This window comes from Poecilia reticulata, linkage group LG14, assembly GCF_000633615.1.
Source record: "Poecilia reticulata strain Guanapo linkage group LG14, Guppy_female_1.0+MT, whole genome shotgun sequence".
NCBI lineage: Eukaryota > Metazoa > Chordata > Actinopteri > Cyprinodontiformes > Poeciliidae > Poecilia > Poecilia reticulata.
This window is the reverse complement of record NC_024344.1, coordinates 22,613,659-22,630,947: the sequence shown is the minus strand read 5'-3', so window position 1 is coordinate 22,630,947 and position 17,289 is coordinate 22,613,659. Positions and strand designations below refer to the sequence as shown.

General features: G+C 37.7%; 1 protein-coding gene across 1 annotated transcript in view; it reads right to left on the bottom strand.

The window, feature by feature from the left end:
• Positions 1-17,289, bottom strand: part of LOC103476255 (polypeptide N-acetylgalactosaminyltransferase 10) — a 101,316-nt gene that overhangs the window by 50,095 nt on the left and 33,932 nt on the right. Inside the window, exons 2-4 of the mRNA XM_008428460.2 lie at positions 15,401-15,503; positions 14,101-14,239; positions 8,391-8,557 (exon numbers count right to left, since the gene is read on the bottom strand). Of these exons, the coding sequence (XP_008426682.1) occupies positions 8,391-8,557; positions 14,101-14,239; positions 15,401-15,503 (409 nt within the window). The remainder of the gene's footprint in view (positions 1-8,390; positions 8,558-14,100; positions 14,240-15,400; positions 15,504-17,289) is intronic.

Genomic DNA, 17,289 nt, shown 5'->3' with positions numbered 1-17,289 from the left:
TACACAGTTTTTTCCTCAGGGAATGTATACCTGTGCATAAAGTCTGAGATTTCCGAAATACTTTATGCATATTTTGGGTTTTTCAAACCCAAAATATTTTAATAACAGAGCATCAAGAAAAAAAACAAAAAACAGCAACTTTCCTGTATCTAAATTTTGGCTACAGTTTTAGCAACTTAATCTTGTTCTCTCTCACAACCTGAATAGACATTTTGATATTTTAGCAGCCTGGTGCTGAAAAGGGGTATCAAACAAACTAAAGTTTTCTTTAATTTTCCAGGGAAAAGTTTACCCTAAAAACGTAAAGTTGTCAACAGACTGAATATAAGAGTATAAACTTCTGCTTGCTTTTATATTACCAAATAATAAATTATTTGCTTGCAGGTTGTTAACCAAAAAGGTTCAGTCAACAAAACAGAAGGCGGTCCTTCAAATGAGACAAAAAGTAAAACAAATATTTAAACTGAAATAAGTCTTCTTCATACAGTATACTGTCTTTTGCACATTACCAAAACATCAGCCTGTTTTTCTAATAGCATCTTAATCTTTACTCATCAAGCTTGTGCAAAAAAACAAGAAATTTGATGTTCGTTCCACTTTGCTCTCACTGACTACATTAAACTGAACTGACTAATAGGTGGTGAAGCTAATCGTTTCATTTAAATTGTTTTATTCCATTTAAAACCCATCCACTTTGCATCTGTGTCAGAGATCTCCTACTTCTGATGCTTTTTGAATATTTTATACTTCTGAGAGCAAATTAATCATCTTTAGCCTCATCACCGCAATGCAGCTAAACATGATCACAACTACATTTAAGTAACTGTTAAACAATTACACACTAAAACACTGTAATGCTTAATTCCTCATATACTCATTTTATTCCCTCATATTTAATGCTATTGAGTCTCAGACGGCCGTCTAATTAATCCCATTGGGATAAAGAAGGAATCCATCAGAAGTCAAAAACAGGTTTCTGTTTCCTGCTGCGGTGTGGCTCAGCCGTCCTGCTGAGCGCCACTGTTACAGAACACAGTTAACCGTGATGTAGAAATCTGGACCCACATTCTTCTCATTTTAATGAAACCCTACATTAAAGCCGTCTGAGCACAATAATAAGCCAGAGAGAAAATGTGAAATATTTGAAGCTGCTGTTTGGCTGACGATAATCAAAGCCACCTATAGCCGTTTCTTTTGTAATCTACTGCATCAAAAGTTGCTTTAATCATCCAAAGCAGAAATTACTGACAGCATGTTCATGATCTGGCCAGGTTTTGTATTTTTTGCTATGAGGCAAAAAGACAATAAAAGACTAGTAAAAATCTATAGCGCTCAGAAAAGACAGCATCACCAGAAGAGAAACACATCCAAAGAAAATGTGTGATCTGTGACTTTCCCAAAGGCACCGAACATTTGATGGGATAGCTGTAATAAACTAACCTAATACTCTAGATGTGGATTGAAGTCTTTCAAACACCCAACATGACACTAGTTTGTGTGAATATGTTTGGTAAATAAAAGCTCATTTGTGATGGGTGCGTATTTTAACTGAAGCTCAACAAACGAGGAAACCTGAAAAATTCATCAATGTTTTTCTCCGAACTTCAGAGCTCTGCTCATAGTTTGCCCCAAAACTGTAACATGTTGTTAAAATGAAAGAAAGCAAAAAGCGTACAACCAAGAGATATGAGGTACATATTCTGAAATCAAAATGTTCTGTTGCACATTTTCTACAGTTAACAGGCATTTCAATAAAATGCAAGAAACAGTTCCAGTGTATTTGGAAAAGAGTCCATGCTCTTCCTCACTTGTTTTTGTTCAGTGACATATCATCTTTAACAGTTTATTATAAAAAAATACCAGAAACTAGCCTGTTTGAAACGTTATTTACATCTGCTTCAGTAAAACTGTAGAAACCGAGATACAATTTCTCAATATATTTTTAACATTTCGCAAAGAAGTCTTGAAACATTTTTTTAAGCATCTACTTCAGAGTGTACATGTTAAAAAAAATCAAATAAAAAACACAAAGCCTTTTACTGACATTTTTCCTTGAAGGGAAAGTTTTTGAAAAATAAGTTGAAGTGAATGTTCAGAGTCAGTGAAGAATGCTTTACTGTGCATCATAATAGCAGCCTGAGATGACCCTCAAAAATATTACATACAAGACTACACACACAATTCTGTGAATCTAAGAAGCAAAAATCTTGAGTTGTCTAATTGTCACATTAGTTACTTTATAGTGTTATAATTAGGAGTGCCATCGAGCAAGCAGGTATCATAGAAACATAATATTTATGCCCTTTTTGGTAATGTCAGACAATCATTTATTGACTCCCAACTGATGATGTTTTTTTTTTTGGCTTAAAATTAAATGAACGACTGAAAATGAAATGAAACTGTTCTCACAGTGTGTTATGTAGAGCGATTATAGACTACAAATCACCAAGCAAAACCAAAATCGACTAAGTCTTGAGACCAGAAGCAGTCACAGGATGCTAATGGAAGTGTTAGCATACTCATACAAATACCCAGGACTAATTAGAACAATTTCAAGACTTTTATTTTAAATATAAACTATGTTTGTATTTAACCCATTGAACTGGGTGCAAGGGGATACACAGTAATTGTGCCGTTCCTTCATCTGCCGTTGGTCTCGCATGCCATTTCCAAATTATGATGACTGCTTGTGCACCTCTGGATTTTTTTAACTTTTAACATTTTTAATACAAAAACATGGTGGCTGCTGGTGGACTATCACAGCTCCCCTTACAACCAGGCTTGGTACATTTACTAGGGGAAATTATGTTCCTGGTTTTACAATAGAACACAATCCACAGAAATGCTTTCATTTTAAAATAATTTTCATTATTTCTAGATTAAGAAATATAAAAAAAATATCACAGAAAAGTCTGAAATGACAAATTGTGTGTTGGACTATTAATTCCATTAAGGTAAAATCAGATATATACATTCCACTAATAAGGTCATTTATTTTGAAATATTTCATTCACACAAAATAAAATGGCATCGCCTTAGCACTTAGCATCCCCAGGAAGCAGATTTGTAAAAATCTGGGTCGCTCAAAATCAGCACATATGCCCTGTGGTCCACTGGAAGCAGAAATCATGACTTTCCTTTTAAAATTCAATACATGTGTCTGGGAATCTAGATCACACAGTTGGAGGTTGGTGACAAAAAAGAAAGAAAGAAAGAAAGAAAAGAAGAGAAAGTCCAACTAAATGTTGTAGACAACAGTCAACAGCAAAGCCACTGTTCCTCATATTGATCTTTTTATCTCAAGGAAACTGCAAAGTCTGCAAATAATAAAACATGGGTTCCTCACTGTAAGCAGCATCTTCTACATCATGCCGGCATGTCATCCATTTTTAATAAAGACACATTGATTAGTGCATTTCTATGCATGTAAAGAGGCTCATTTTTATGTTAATAATTTAGAATACCTACAACAAAACAAAGCAGTTAAGAGATAATGGTCTTTTTTACTTCCTTTATTTTTTATGTATAAACCACTTATTGCTCTCACTGGTAGTTTTTGCCCTCCTAGCAACCTCAACTGAGTGTATGCTGTAATTTCAGCTTAATAAAGAATAAAAATACTCTTGTCTGACATTTTAATACATTTCCAGCTGGGTGTGCATATGACTCTACTTAGCAGTACAGCTCAGACATACTGTGATGGATGATTTGAAGATATATTTGGGAGCAGAAGATTAATTTTTAAGCCACAGAAATCATTTTCCCTGTTCTCACCCTTTAATCAAAACCCAGCTGGTTCTATGGCTACCATCATATCATTTTATTGTGGCGGTTGTTGAGAAAAAAATTAAATAAATAAAAGGTCCTGCTGCTTTTTCCTGTGATTGATTTCTTGCTCCATGACTGCTGAATGTCAGCAGGGATGAAAAAATAAAACAAAAGATACCTACTTGCTCTTTGATTGAGAGACAAACACTGAAAGGTGACATTTACTGCTGCGCACCGTTTTCCATTGAGTAAAGTTTTCCAAGTGTGCAGCGGCAAAGCTGAGCAGAGAGAAAGGTCAGTAACAAGACAGGCTGAAGTGTCGGAGGCTGAATGGATGAGCTAGCTTTGGATTTAGGAGGTTTTGTGATCCGATCCGCACAGAAGAACATCACAGTCACAGCAAAAGTCAACCAAATAAAAAAAAGAAAAAACAAGAAAACCTACGGCACAGACAAAAACTCTTACAACTCTTCAGTGCACAAAACATGAACATTCCTGCTAAAATTAAAGTACACAAATTTCCCATTCAATGATTTTATAGATCAGGACGCAAGTACCTACTCTTTAACCAGGTTTCTAAAATTGTTTCAAATACACTAAAAAGGTGCATACTGTAATTATAATAAAAAGTTATAAAACTAAGTAATCACCCTTTTCAACAGAATTCGTAAAAGGAGGCAGACCCACATTCTTCATAAACTAATATTTTAAGCAGTACAAGTGCTGTTTAAAATGCACTTTATCAAAAAGCTCCCTTTTTGGAGAAAACCCAATTACAAAACGGAAAGAGATCAAGAATGGCTTAAAGGGACAATGATATGTAAAAAGTTGTGTCTGAAATAATGCAGTTCTCTCAGAGAACAAGAGCAGATCTAAACTGGGGAACTTTACAGCATCTATTAGCTGACGCATATGCATGTTCAGAGTTCAGCAACTGGGTAAGACTCATACGCTTCCTAGGAGGCATAAGAAGGAGATCAAAACTACAGGTTCCGGTGCTGGTGTTATATCTGTGACTCAGTGTTCTGCCTGAATGAACGGCATCACGGAGGTGAGCGTGGGCGAGCAGGAGTGAGGAAGGTAGCATGAGGTAAAGAGAGAGCAGGACGACATCACGCTAATCCTGGAAGGTGTAAAAAAAAAAACATTACAATGGCTGCATTTACAGCTAATTTAACTTGAAAATACTGCTGAAAGAAGAACTGCATATGAATATATAAAAATCTTGAAATGATGGATAATTTTTTTTTCATACAATTGGTTCACATAATTTCCATGGTGTGAGCTGATATCTGTCTGCTAAACAGAGGAGCAAACACACAGAATTATTTTGTCATTTTCAAGGAAATTATTTAAATCAAGTTCAGTAAAATGGAGCTTTTTTTTTTCTCAAATTTTTTCTCAAATTCCAAAGGCCAACAATGGTGAATGCATATGGTGTTTTCTCTGCAGGAGCTCTGACTGAGTGGCCTGGTGTTTAATTCGTGTGTAGGCTCTGCCCACTCAGCGTAATAATGATGTGCATCTGCTCCTGCACATCACTCCCACAGTGATGCTGGAAACTCTCAACACTTGAGAACTTAGTCCATCCACTTTCACCTTCACTCTGCCAACCACTTCATGGTATGCTTTATTCAATCCAGTGTTTCCAAACCAGCTCAAGTACATCTTCAACCTAAAACACAGATTGATCCGCATCGATTAATCTTTTATGTTACGTCCTCAACCGCAAGGTTTGAAATTTTTGCAGCATTTCTGACTAATACTTGTTAACAGCTCAGTCCAACATGGATAAATGAGCAACACACATGAAAAAAAAAGCTTTTCCTCCAATATAATTTTCTTTAAATTCACAGTTTTTATATTTATTCTCATCCATTTCATGCTGCTTCAGCTGCAGGGCAACAACTCAGCAGGTGTGATGGAAAAGATGAGGACCATTTCCTCTCAAGTTAAGAAATAAGATGATGAAACAAAAGAGTTTGTGCTTTATGAAGCTACTTATTTTACAATAAACTAAAGCTAAAACACATATAAGCAGTTTTTTTCCCTCTGAGTCATAGGAAGTCTGTGATAGCAGATATGTACAGATGCTAGAGCAAGATACCTCAAACTTGCTCTAAATACAGTTTATTGGTTCAATTGGGGACCAAAATTGCAATATTTTGTAACATTTTCAGATGCTGCAGTTCGCTTTCACTGTGTCAAACAAACCAAACCCTTTGAAAAACCTGTTCACCCCCTCGCCTGTGTTGGCGCTGCACCAAGAGCCACTGAAGGTAAAGACATGGAAACCTTCTTCACAAAATGCATACAAAAATAGAACGGCATCAGATTTTAGTGGTTGTAAGATTTCTCTTTTGTCTTTGGCAAAACACCAAGAGCCATTTATCTCGCTAGAGCCAGACTTGCGCATTTGTTTCGGTTGTATTTACCCAGAATGCACTGTGCAATAGTTTCTTTCCTGCTTTAGGAGCGTTCTCCGGTCCACTTGGCGTTCACATATGTATTTGAATGATATCAGAGTTCACTTCAGCCAAACTGAATCCACTTTTTAGGCAGAGCAAAGTTTGCTCTTTTTTTGGTCTGTACCATAGTCTGGCCAGGAAATGCACTGGAATTCACCACGATAATGTAAAAAAGCAGCCATAGTCGGACAGAAAACTGATGGAATGTGATAAAGCCAGGAGAACTAACTATTAATCAAAATCACTTTAAAATACTAAAAAAAAAAATTCTGTCTGCTAGAAAAGTGCAAAGAAATAAGAAATAAAACATATAAGAACTTTGTGTTATGGCAAACATAAAGCTTGGGGTAGTTTGTCTACTTCATTAGGTCATTCTCCAGGCAGGAGTCTGATGCTGAGTGTTTCCTTCCCCATAAGGAGAGCTACAGCTGAGCTAAGCAAGAACACAAATACCAACCATCAGGTATCCTCAGAGTCAAATCTAAACAGATGCAATAATTATGATATTAATGTTCTGAAACACCGCTCTGCAGCAAGGCTATAATTACACAACACAATGCGGGCAGTGGTTACTAATTAGCCAGTCAGAAAATAAAACTTTAAAAAACATTGCTGTTATCCACGTGTCACTGGTGAGGCGACAAAACGAATGCGTCAATTAAAGACATAGGCCAGGGTATGATGAGCTAACGGATTTTCACACCATGATGATGGAAGTGACAGCACTGGAAAAACGAAACGCAGCTAGCTGCTGAACTCATAATAAAAAGCTCTTTCCCACCCTCTCCCTGTATAACCCCAGTACATTATTTAATATCTAAGGTAATAGGAAAGAGGACAGGAAATTATGCATCCTGCAGTCTCCATGAAACGGGCCCATGATGAATATCTTGTTCTCACATCTACTCTGATAACGCCACACTTGTCCGTAGATTTATTATGCAAGAGTTCAAAGCTGGAGCTTAACTCCAGAGTTCAAACCGATTAAGCTGCCGTCGTGAGACAAACTGTATTATTATTCTGCAATAACCTCGCCAACAGCAGCAGGGTCACATCATCACTGTACGCTCCCAGGTTCCACGCTGATAGTTTGTTTAAAAAATGAAAGTTAGAAAAGGTTAGCATATTTAAAAAACTGTCAGATCATATCAGTTCAAAGAAAAAGTAGATGGTGCATTAGGAGCAGGTTCAAATAAAGTTTAGTACTTAAAAAAATGATTTGACTGTTATCAGAAAATAGCTAAGATATTAGCAGGTCAAAGCTCTTCTCAGTGCACTTTGTGCACATGTTGAGGTTGGGCACCAATGCAATACTTCACTTAGTGGAGCCGTCTGCAGTAGGTGTGGTAAAGAACTGGCACTGCAAACTTGTTCTCCTGACTCTCCTGTAGAGGGGCCTCCGATTCATTCTAGGAAACATTGCTTATTTGTGAATTTGTTTGTTGAACGTTTCTGAAATATTCAAACTAAAAGGCAGAATGGGAAGGCAAAATGCATCGATATATATAGCGGACAGTATTTATCAAGCTTTAAAACGTTTTCAAAAGCTTGACATTTCTTTGAGGTTGGAAACAGCCTAACTGAAACCATACCATATTCATAACCAAAATCTGAAGATTTTTCAAATATTTTTTGTAATCAAGAATGATTACAAATGATTACACATTACAAATCCTGAAAACAAGTAGCTTTCCAACAAATGAAACAAGAAAGACTGACATGGCCATTCAGGACCACTTTCATTTTGAGGGAAGATAAATAAATCTCTCACATCTCTGATGTAAATATTCTGTGCATCCTAAACGAAACCTGCAGGACGAGTCTCAAAAGTTGTGACTCACCGGCACGTCTGTATGTTCCTGTTTAGTTTATGAAGTACACACACAAGTGTCTAGAGAATCCATTCGGTCCCCTGCAGAAACAGGCTGGTGCTTTTATTTCTGGGCAGATCATTATTTGTCTAACAGTCAACAGACTTAGCAAACAAATGACTCAGTGGTTTGTGAGGATGAGCAGATGTCTGTGTGCAAAGTAAGAGATATGAAAAAAGAAGACATGGTCCAGAAAAAATACAAATGTCAGATCCCAACACCGGCAGCTGTGCTAATGAGAGTCTGTGTGGGCACGTCGGGGTGTTTTGCATTCCATGTGTACCTTTGTCGCTGAAGTCGTCGACGAGGATGATTTCTGCGATCAGCTCTGGAGGAGAGCGGTTGAGCACGCTGTGAACGGTCCTCAGTAGAGATGACCAGCCCTCATTATGAAACGGGATGATGATGCTGGTGTTGGGCAGCTTCTCTGAGTAAAACTTCTTTTTGCAGCTGCAAACACACACAAAACATAGACAAAGGTGTTAAAGATGTCGGCCTGCATCAAGATATGTTGTACAAATTCTTGGTTTTTAATGACATGTAGACTGCAGTCGACAAGATTCATGCCAAGATGCAGAATGTTCTGCACGTTGTGTTGTTGTCATGGTTGACATGCTTCAGTGTCAAACATGCTTGAGAACATATCTGTGGAGTGACAGACATGGATGGGTGTGGTCCAGATTTTTTTGCAAGAAAGTAAGAAACTGTTCCAACTACCAAGGATCCCATTTCTCAAACCTGCCTCTACTTTACTACTTAAGAGTGTTTAACATTACATCTGTGACTGATTTCAGAATCTCCGATTCAGCATGGTTTTTGGAACGTGGGTTTAGTCCTGAGTTCTAGAAGAGCAAACTATATTTTCACCCTTGCAGAATTGCTAAAGGAGTCATACATTTTTCTGAGTCTTAAGAGGATTTATGTCCATTTCCTTCAAGGGATCTTGTGGGGTGCGGCATGTATGTACCAAGTGCCTGGGTTGTTTACGGTCTTTCCAGTTAGTGTATACTCAAAGCAAAAGCTGTGTCCACATTCTAGGCAGTAGTTTAAGCCTGTTCTCAGGACTGGAGAGGTGTGCAGCTAGGTTTGAAGAGGCCAGGGTGAGAGTTAGCAAGTTTGAGAACAAAATTCTCCAATGGCAAAGGTTCCCTCTATGTTGAGGCTTCAAACAAAATAGTTCAAATATCTCAATATCTAGTTCATGAGTGATGATAGGACAGAGCGAGTGATGGATAGACTGACTGGGGCACCACTACAGTATGTCATAGTGAAGAAAAAGTTGAGGCACAAAGCTAGCTGGTGATTTACCAGACCATATTCTGACTCTAACCTTTGGATCATGAGATATGGGTGATTAGCAGAAAAACGAGATGCCAGATACAATCGGCTTCCTTCAAAAGGTGGCTGATCTCAGCTTTACAGAGAGGATGACAAAGCTACTCTTGGATGACAGAACCAAAGCTACTGCTTCTCCACAGGGAAAGGAGTTAATGTTGTATAGAGCTTAAAGCTTGAGATTGTCCATATCAGTGTTTATTAGCTGTAAGCAAGATTCAGGTAGAAATGCTTGAAATAAATCATGCTTTCTGTAATAAATATATGAGTTTCATTGTTGAAATAAGTTAAAAAAAATATTTGGTGATAATATTTTATCAATTTCTAGTATTACATAGCATCACTTCAGGACGATGGTTCATTTGATTGGCCATATTTAAAACTCCAGAGGTAGTTTTTCACTTTTTGACAATTTGATTTGAAACCAAAGCAAAAAACATCCAAGCTTCAAGATTAGCAAAGAAACAACAAGAACTCACATTTGGCCACAATGCTCCTAAGTAGAGCCCACAACATCTTTTTCAGCAATAGAATGACTTACACGCTCCTCTTGCTTTGACTTCAATAGCTAAATACTATTGAAGTCAAACTATATGACTTTGGTTTTTCCTCCACTGCCATTCCAAAACCTCTGTTTGCTAATTGGTCCAGTTGATACTCAGCCAGAGAAATCCAGCTCAATGGGAGAAATTCCTGACAGAGAACTGAAGAGAGATGACAATAGAGTGGAATTGCATAGGAAGGCAATGGCCAGGCTATAATAAATGTGTTGGACAAAACATTTCCATGTCATTACTACTTTTATATTATTTTTTTAGGTCATTATTGCCATATTTGAAATGCTAATTGACAGAGAAAAAGAAGCCTTCTCCTTCCAGTGACACTGGCCTTTACCTAATTGTAAAGCTGTGCTCTGCAGCAGTCCAACCTGAACAATGTGTTGCTCTTTTAATAGGATGTAATGAAGCATACCACCTGCTGCTTTGCCCTTCAGTTGCTTTTTCTTTTCTCTTCCCTCTCTGTACGCTCTCTGTGAGATCAGAAGGGGAATCTGCAGAGACTGTAATTACCTCGGAGGCTCTCAGGCTTGTCTGGCTCTCGCTGCGTCTCTCCATCGCATCATTCTTGTAGCGAGCGCGAACGAGACAAGTGAATGAAAGCTGTAGGAAGGACCCGGGCCCGCAGAGAACCCAGGTGGCACACGGTTGTCAGACACCTGTCACTCTCCTGTCGCTTCGACTGGTCTAACTGATGCCAACATCCATATCGTCGGTCCAAGAACCTGACAATAATGTGGTTCTGTTGAAAAGATTTAAGCCCCAAACCATTTCTGTTGAGCCTGACTTTCATTTAAATCTTGCCAGGACAGACAAAGCAAAAACTGCTCTTTAGAGAGTGATGACATGTCTTGGCACAAGATGGTTTTACAAAGTGAAAACGTTAAAATTCCACCAAAATGATGGCATACTGTTTGCCAGAATGTTTAAGCATTTACTGGACATGTTTCAGTCACGCTTTTCAGAGTTTTACTGCAGTAAAATAAATAAAAAACTGCTTAGTCCACCTTGAGTTTGCAAAGTTGAACTGCAATTTTTTGACAGCTGCACCGTGGGAGCAATAACAGGATCTGTTTGATAGAGTGCACTTCAGTGACGCCACCCTGGTGGAGACTGTGGCGCGTGGGATGGAAAGCATGTTTGATGTAAAAAAGAATCCACATAAGGTCACAGGATGTGGGAGATTTATAAGTCTGAGGGATAAAAATGAGAGAGAGCATAAAACGTAAAGTGGGGACCTTGAGAGTGAAAGCGTTTAAAACTGCTTTCCACATGAAAGTGACAGAGGAGGTCAGAAAGAAGCACCTGTCAGGTAGAGGAAGGCGCTGAAGGCTGATCTGAGACGAAGCGGGTCAGCGGGTCTGGAGGTGTTTAGACGGCTGTATTTATAGTGTTTCTGGTGTATTTTTTTAGTACTTCTCTTCTGATAAGTCACAGGTCTGTGGGAACAAACTCACCTGTCTGCACTGCAATCACATGTCCATATGGTCCCTAAGCACGATCGGTTTTTAAATGCATCACCCTGCTCGGGTTTGGAAGAGCCTACTGTGAATCAGAGATGCAGTTAAAATGGGCTGGTGGCAAAAATCTGCCACTTTTCATTTGGAACTGCTAATTTATCTGGACTGAATGTATCCTGACAGGCCCTGATCAGTGATTGCCTGTCGGTAAACTAAATATTTCTTTCTGATTAGTGAACGTACCCCACAGAAATGTCAGCAGGTCACACTGAGAGCAAACATTTTTCAACAACTCTGTGTTGAAGGAAGAAGCCTCAAAGTTAGCCACATTAAGATTTTTAAAAACAAAGTAAGGGAAAGCACAAAAGGGGAAGCTGGAGAACATTTAGAAAAATGTATGTTTATTCTATGGAGGAATAAACTGCTGTCTGAACATTCAGCCAAACGTATCACAACAAGGTCATCAGTTACATGCTTTCAGGTTAATGTTATCTGTCATGGAAGACAGATAATGTTTGCAGTCATGTGGAAATCTCAAAGTTATGGAACTGGTCTACCAACCACAGTTAATAAACACAGACACTGAGTAAGCAGTAATGTTCATATATTAATCCATCCATTATCTTCCCCCTAATCAGGGAAGATAATTGCCTCATGTGTGAGCAGCACAATATTTTTTACTCATTCACTTGGTTTTATTTAACCAGGTGAGTTAATAAGAACATTTTCTTATTTACAGTAACAACATGGCAATATAAAAAAAAGCAAATAAATAAGACATGCACTACCTTCAGCCCAGACTGCAATTATAAAACTTCTATTTTTCCAATCAATGCATATTTTTTATGATTACCTGCCCTTGTTGCTCCTTTACAATAAATTTCATTTACACTCAGAAACTTGTGTTTAATAGTATACCTTTTTCTTTTCTTTTTTTTTTTTAGAAAATCAACAACAACCTGCACCAACTGAACTAAGAGTGTTTATGTTTTCAATACAACGGATAACTTCAGCAGGTGATTAATTTCTCCCCTCTCTGGTAGATGGAGTGCCAATCTGTGAAATAAACTGCTGTGGTCTTTGGTTGGAATGAAAACCTGCAGACGTTTGGCCCTCCATGGCCTATTTCAGCCCTGATTCAGATAAAACTGCACACACTGGCCCAAGGTGTAATTATTTTTATTGAGAAATGATTTTTTTTTTTTTGTGTGTGTGCCTGGGGGAAGGTGAGGTGTGCGTCTTAAGAGAAGGTGGGTTCTTTTGTGCTGTCACCATTTTACAGGCTGATATGGCAGACTGAGATAAGGTGGAAATCATTAACAAGACCTCATCTGTTGGAAAGCCGAGTTTTAACATCTTCAGGGAAATTAAATGTGAACAAGAATGTTGGCAAAAACAAAAAAAAACTTGAAAACTTCTGAAAATTGGTTCTTTTTATCCAGAAAGAGAGGAAGCTTAGTTACTTGGTGCTGCTTGGGTCAACATTTAATGGTTTGTGTTTGTTTTTCACTATAAATATTTTATGAAAATTTTAAATTTTAAATTTCAGGTTGAATAAAAAAATATGTAACAGTTCTTTCAGAACAATTCGATTCAAAGTTTTGCAAAAGTCCAATCATCCAAGATGTATTCATATCTGCAAACATCTGATAGCTAAAAGTCACACTGCAGCACTAAGTCAGGCTCCAGATATTTTTGGACAAATTTCGCAGCTCAAAGACAAAGTGCTATGAAACTGACCCAAAATAACGCTACTTAATCTAATGCTACAGCAATGCTGGTGAAATTCCATTATATTGCCTACAGTAATGCATTATGGTCTGGAACAGAAACACACTGCAGTTCAAACCAAGACAAGTTTCAGCTTTGAAATGACGTGTGCTAAATCGTCTGTCATTTGTAACATAAAATACAATAGAGATACAGGTTAAAGCCTGTACTTATCAAGTTTTAAATATACAATAAAGTCTAACCTGCTGTTAAGATTTTGGCCAATTTCAAAAATTATTCTAACCTCTGCCACACATACAAACTCATCTGATTAATTTTTTTCAAACTAAACTATTAAATGTAATGAACACAGAGAGTGAAATAAAATGTGTTATAGGTTATTTATTAGTACTAGCAGTTTTGAATACAAAGAAAAGGAAAGAATTTGAGTTGTGATGCATTACTTGTATGAAAAAAAAAAGGGATTATCTGCTGCGAAGTATCTAAAATTGATCAAGGGAAGACAGACCAATTTTCATCACTAATGCAGTGTTTGTCTTTCCAGTCATGTTAGAAAAACCACATAAGCTATTTTAAACAACTGTATGCATATATTTTTTTAAATGCTGTAAAATTATGTCTGTTTCCTTCTGGGCCTTTGCCAAGTTTAGGAGGTAGTTTATGTTTCTGGCAAATTGAAAGACATGTGCATTCATCCTTTTTTTGTAGGTTCTGCCTACATTAAAATGACAACTGATGTCTCTTTAAAGACAACACCTAAAGCCTAACAGAGCCAAAGTCAGATAAACCCCAGTGCCTTGCAAACTATGATATTAAATAAGAAAATTTGATTGGAAGCAACATTTGTTCACAACTTTTTGCACAACAAAAGTTTTAAACTTTCTGTTGACAACGCTGGTGCTCAACTCACTTTGGATGCCGAATGTCGGGGACAGAGCGATTCAGGGAGATCCTGTCACTGACGTAGATGTTGAAGCCGTTCTCCCTGTAGGCCTGGTCCACCCTGTCAGCATCCGTCAGCGGGAACGGTTTCCCCTGCTCACCGTTTCCTAAAACATGTGCACACACCGTCATGTCATGAACACTATGGCAGATAAAACCCTCAAACTGCAGTTGTTGCTGTTCTTTTTCCTTTGGGCAGAAAATAAATTGAACTTAAAGACAAAAAAATGCAGTTTTATTACCATATTTTCCGCACTATAAGGCGCATCTAAAAACCTTCAATTTCCTCAATAGCCGACAGTGCGCCTTATAATCCGGTGCGCCTTATATATTGACCAATACTGAGCCACAACAGGTCTAGCAACTACGGTAAGCAGCCACTGACTTCATTTTGCCCGTGGAAGAAGAAGCGCGTGGTGCATGTTGGGATAATTGTCAGAACGCTGGTTTGTTAATAAAGTTTGACTGACCCATCTACCTACGGACTTGATAATCAGGTGTCTGCAGATCATTTAGCATCACGTCCTCCACAAACATGCTGTGCGCGAACAGAGCGCCTTATATATGAAAAAAGTTTTAAAATAGGCCATTCATTGAAGGTACGCCTTATAATCCTGTGCGCCTTATATTGCGGAAAATACGGTATTCTCAAAAGTTATTGTGTTGATGTGTGGCCAAGGCTCAGATGCAACTGGAGACCACAGGCTGGCCTATTTGATTGGAAAATAAGAGCTTTATGAAAGGAAGTTCCCCCTAAGACAAAGACAGGTTCCTATACCGAGGGACCATTTAAAACCTACAGGACAGCAAAGAAATGCAAAAAAGGAAACATTTTTTAGATTAAATACTTTTGGAGTCAGAGGTAAAGATCGGCTGATACTAAAAATTGTTTAGAGTCACATTTTTCCCCGTCATTAGAGAGGCTGACAAATACATCTAGCCATAAACAATAATCAGAGATTCTGGATGCCCAGAGACCTTAATCAAGCTACATCATCTAGCAGTATAATCTATTGAGTAGAAATGACACTATTTTACCTAAACATAAAAAAAAAGATAACTTTTAGTCTTTGTGGCTCATTTCAGGTATGAAACTATTTCAGCTCATTTACAAGCTGATTTCCCTGGAGTGGTAAATTACAACCAGTTGGTGATTGTGGTCAATGGTGTAAACTATATTTTGATGTTGAATTTACATCACAGCAAGAACAGGACATGGTGTGCATGAGAGAAACATGAGGAGGGACCAAGAGATGCTTTGAACCAACCAGATCGAGCGGCATCTCTTCTGATCGTCTCATAGTCATGCCAGTCTTTCCGTCGTACACCATCACGTCCCACTCTGGCGTCCTTCCCCAACCTGTTCACCCCCTGCAAAGAAAAATACTCACAATTAGGGCAGATAGAGCATCAAATAACCAAATAACTTGACTGTAAAATGTATGGAGGGAATCTATGTGATTCAATACTTTGCATTTAATCAATTTAACTTGGTTACATCTGTAGCAACAGGTTTCACAGGGAGGAAATACTACCACACTGTATGCTACTTGAAAATTAAGTCCAATGAATTATGAACGAAGGTATTAAAGAAGAAGTCATACACAAATGAATGTTAGCAGAATGTTTCTACAGCCAGAAAACCAAAGCATTTCTGACTGAAACAGAAGTTCTTATGGACACAATCAGTCTTCAGAACAAGTCAACCCAGCATCTCAATTAATCACTCATGCTTTGGTTATAAGGTTATAACAATGTCAACAAAACGGAGCAGTAATGTGACTCAGCATGTCTTTAAACACTGATTTGTAACATGTTTGCAAGAATGCTGAATCCTGCTTTCATGAAATTGAGATCTTGGAAAATAAATCTTGAGCTTTAATTTAATGTGACAAGGTTATTAACACATATGGTTCTGAAATGAAGATTTTTTTATTATTCCCCCAAAAAGTTCAACCAAAGCATCAGTCTGTTCCAAATTAATCACAAAAACTTAAAAAAAAAATAAATAAATAATCAAAATGGAGTTTGAGGGACGTGGTTTTAAAATGAACTAAAAGTTCTCTGGTTTTACAACCAGGCCACACACTCAATAAGATTTATCTTCCCTTGATCCTAAGTCACTATCTGTTTCAGCTACATTATTTCTCCAAGGTTTCAGCACTCACTATCTAACAGTGCTCTGCTGAGAGTTCATCCACAGAAAGCACACTCTTCTATTTCATGCTTGACAACCCTGTGAGGGGAATATCAATGCTGCGACAATCAACTCTGTTGAGGCTTTCTATACACAACCACACACATACAGAGATACGTCGCAGCTCGGCATACAAAGACGGAAGTTGTTACTTCTTGCACTCTCTCATTTCACACGCAGAGTGCTTTCAGTGATTCCGTGTCATGATTACCGGATCACAAGACAATGGAGAAATAATTAGCTCGAAAAAGAGGGGGGCAGCAATTAGTCAAACACTTTAAGTACATGTGACATGACGGAGTGCATGACATACAGTGAATTAAAAATCCAAATGCAGAATTGGTGGAACAGGACTCTGAATAGCACATGGTGGAGCTGAGAGCTTCCCAGGTTTTTAGACAGACTTTTTGTATGACCATTGTTTCTTTGCAAAACATGAGGACAAGTCTAAGCATAAAAAAACGCAGGAAAAATTAGACAGTCATATTTTGTCCCTACTGATTATGTTATGACATTTGATAAACATTAATTTGGGTTATCAAAACACATCCTCAAGGGTCCATTCTTGGTCTTCTTTCATTTAACATCTCACACTGTATGCATGCTGATGTCAACATATTCATTTATGTGTAAAATGTTTTTGTGCTAACCTAAAATTTTTCCAGGTCACTCTGGTGAAAATTTGTACGTGTTGTAGCTCACGTACTTTAAAATGTTATTTTCTTAATTTTATGTATGCCTTGTGTGTGACCCGAGTTATATAAATAAACTTTCTTCACCTTGCTGGACAATCTTTAATTTGAAGTTTGGGAAGAGTTCACCGTAGCAAAAATGGAATTAAAATGTATAATGACAATTTATTTCTGTTTAGAAGTGCAACAAGTGCATGAAGTCTGATAAAGAATAGCATTTATCTATGGGAATTTATCCATGTCATTATAGGGTTTGTTTAAATCCATT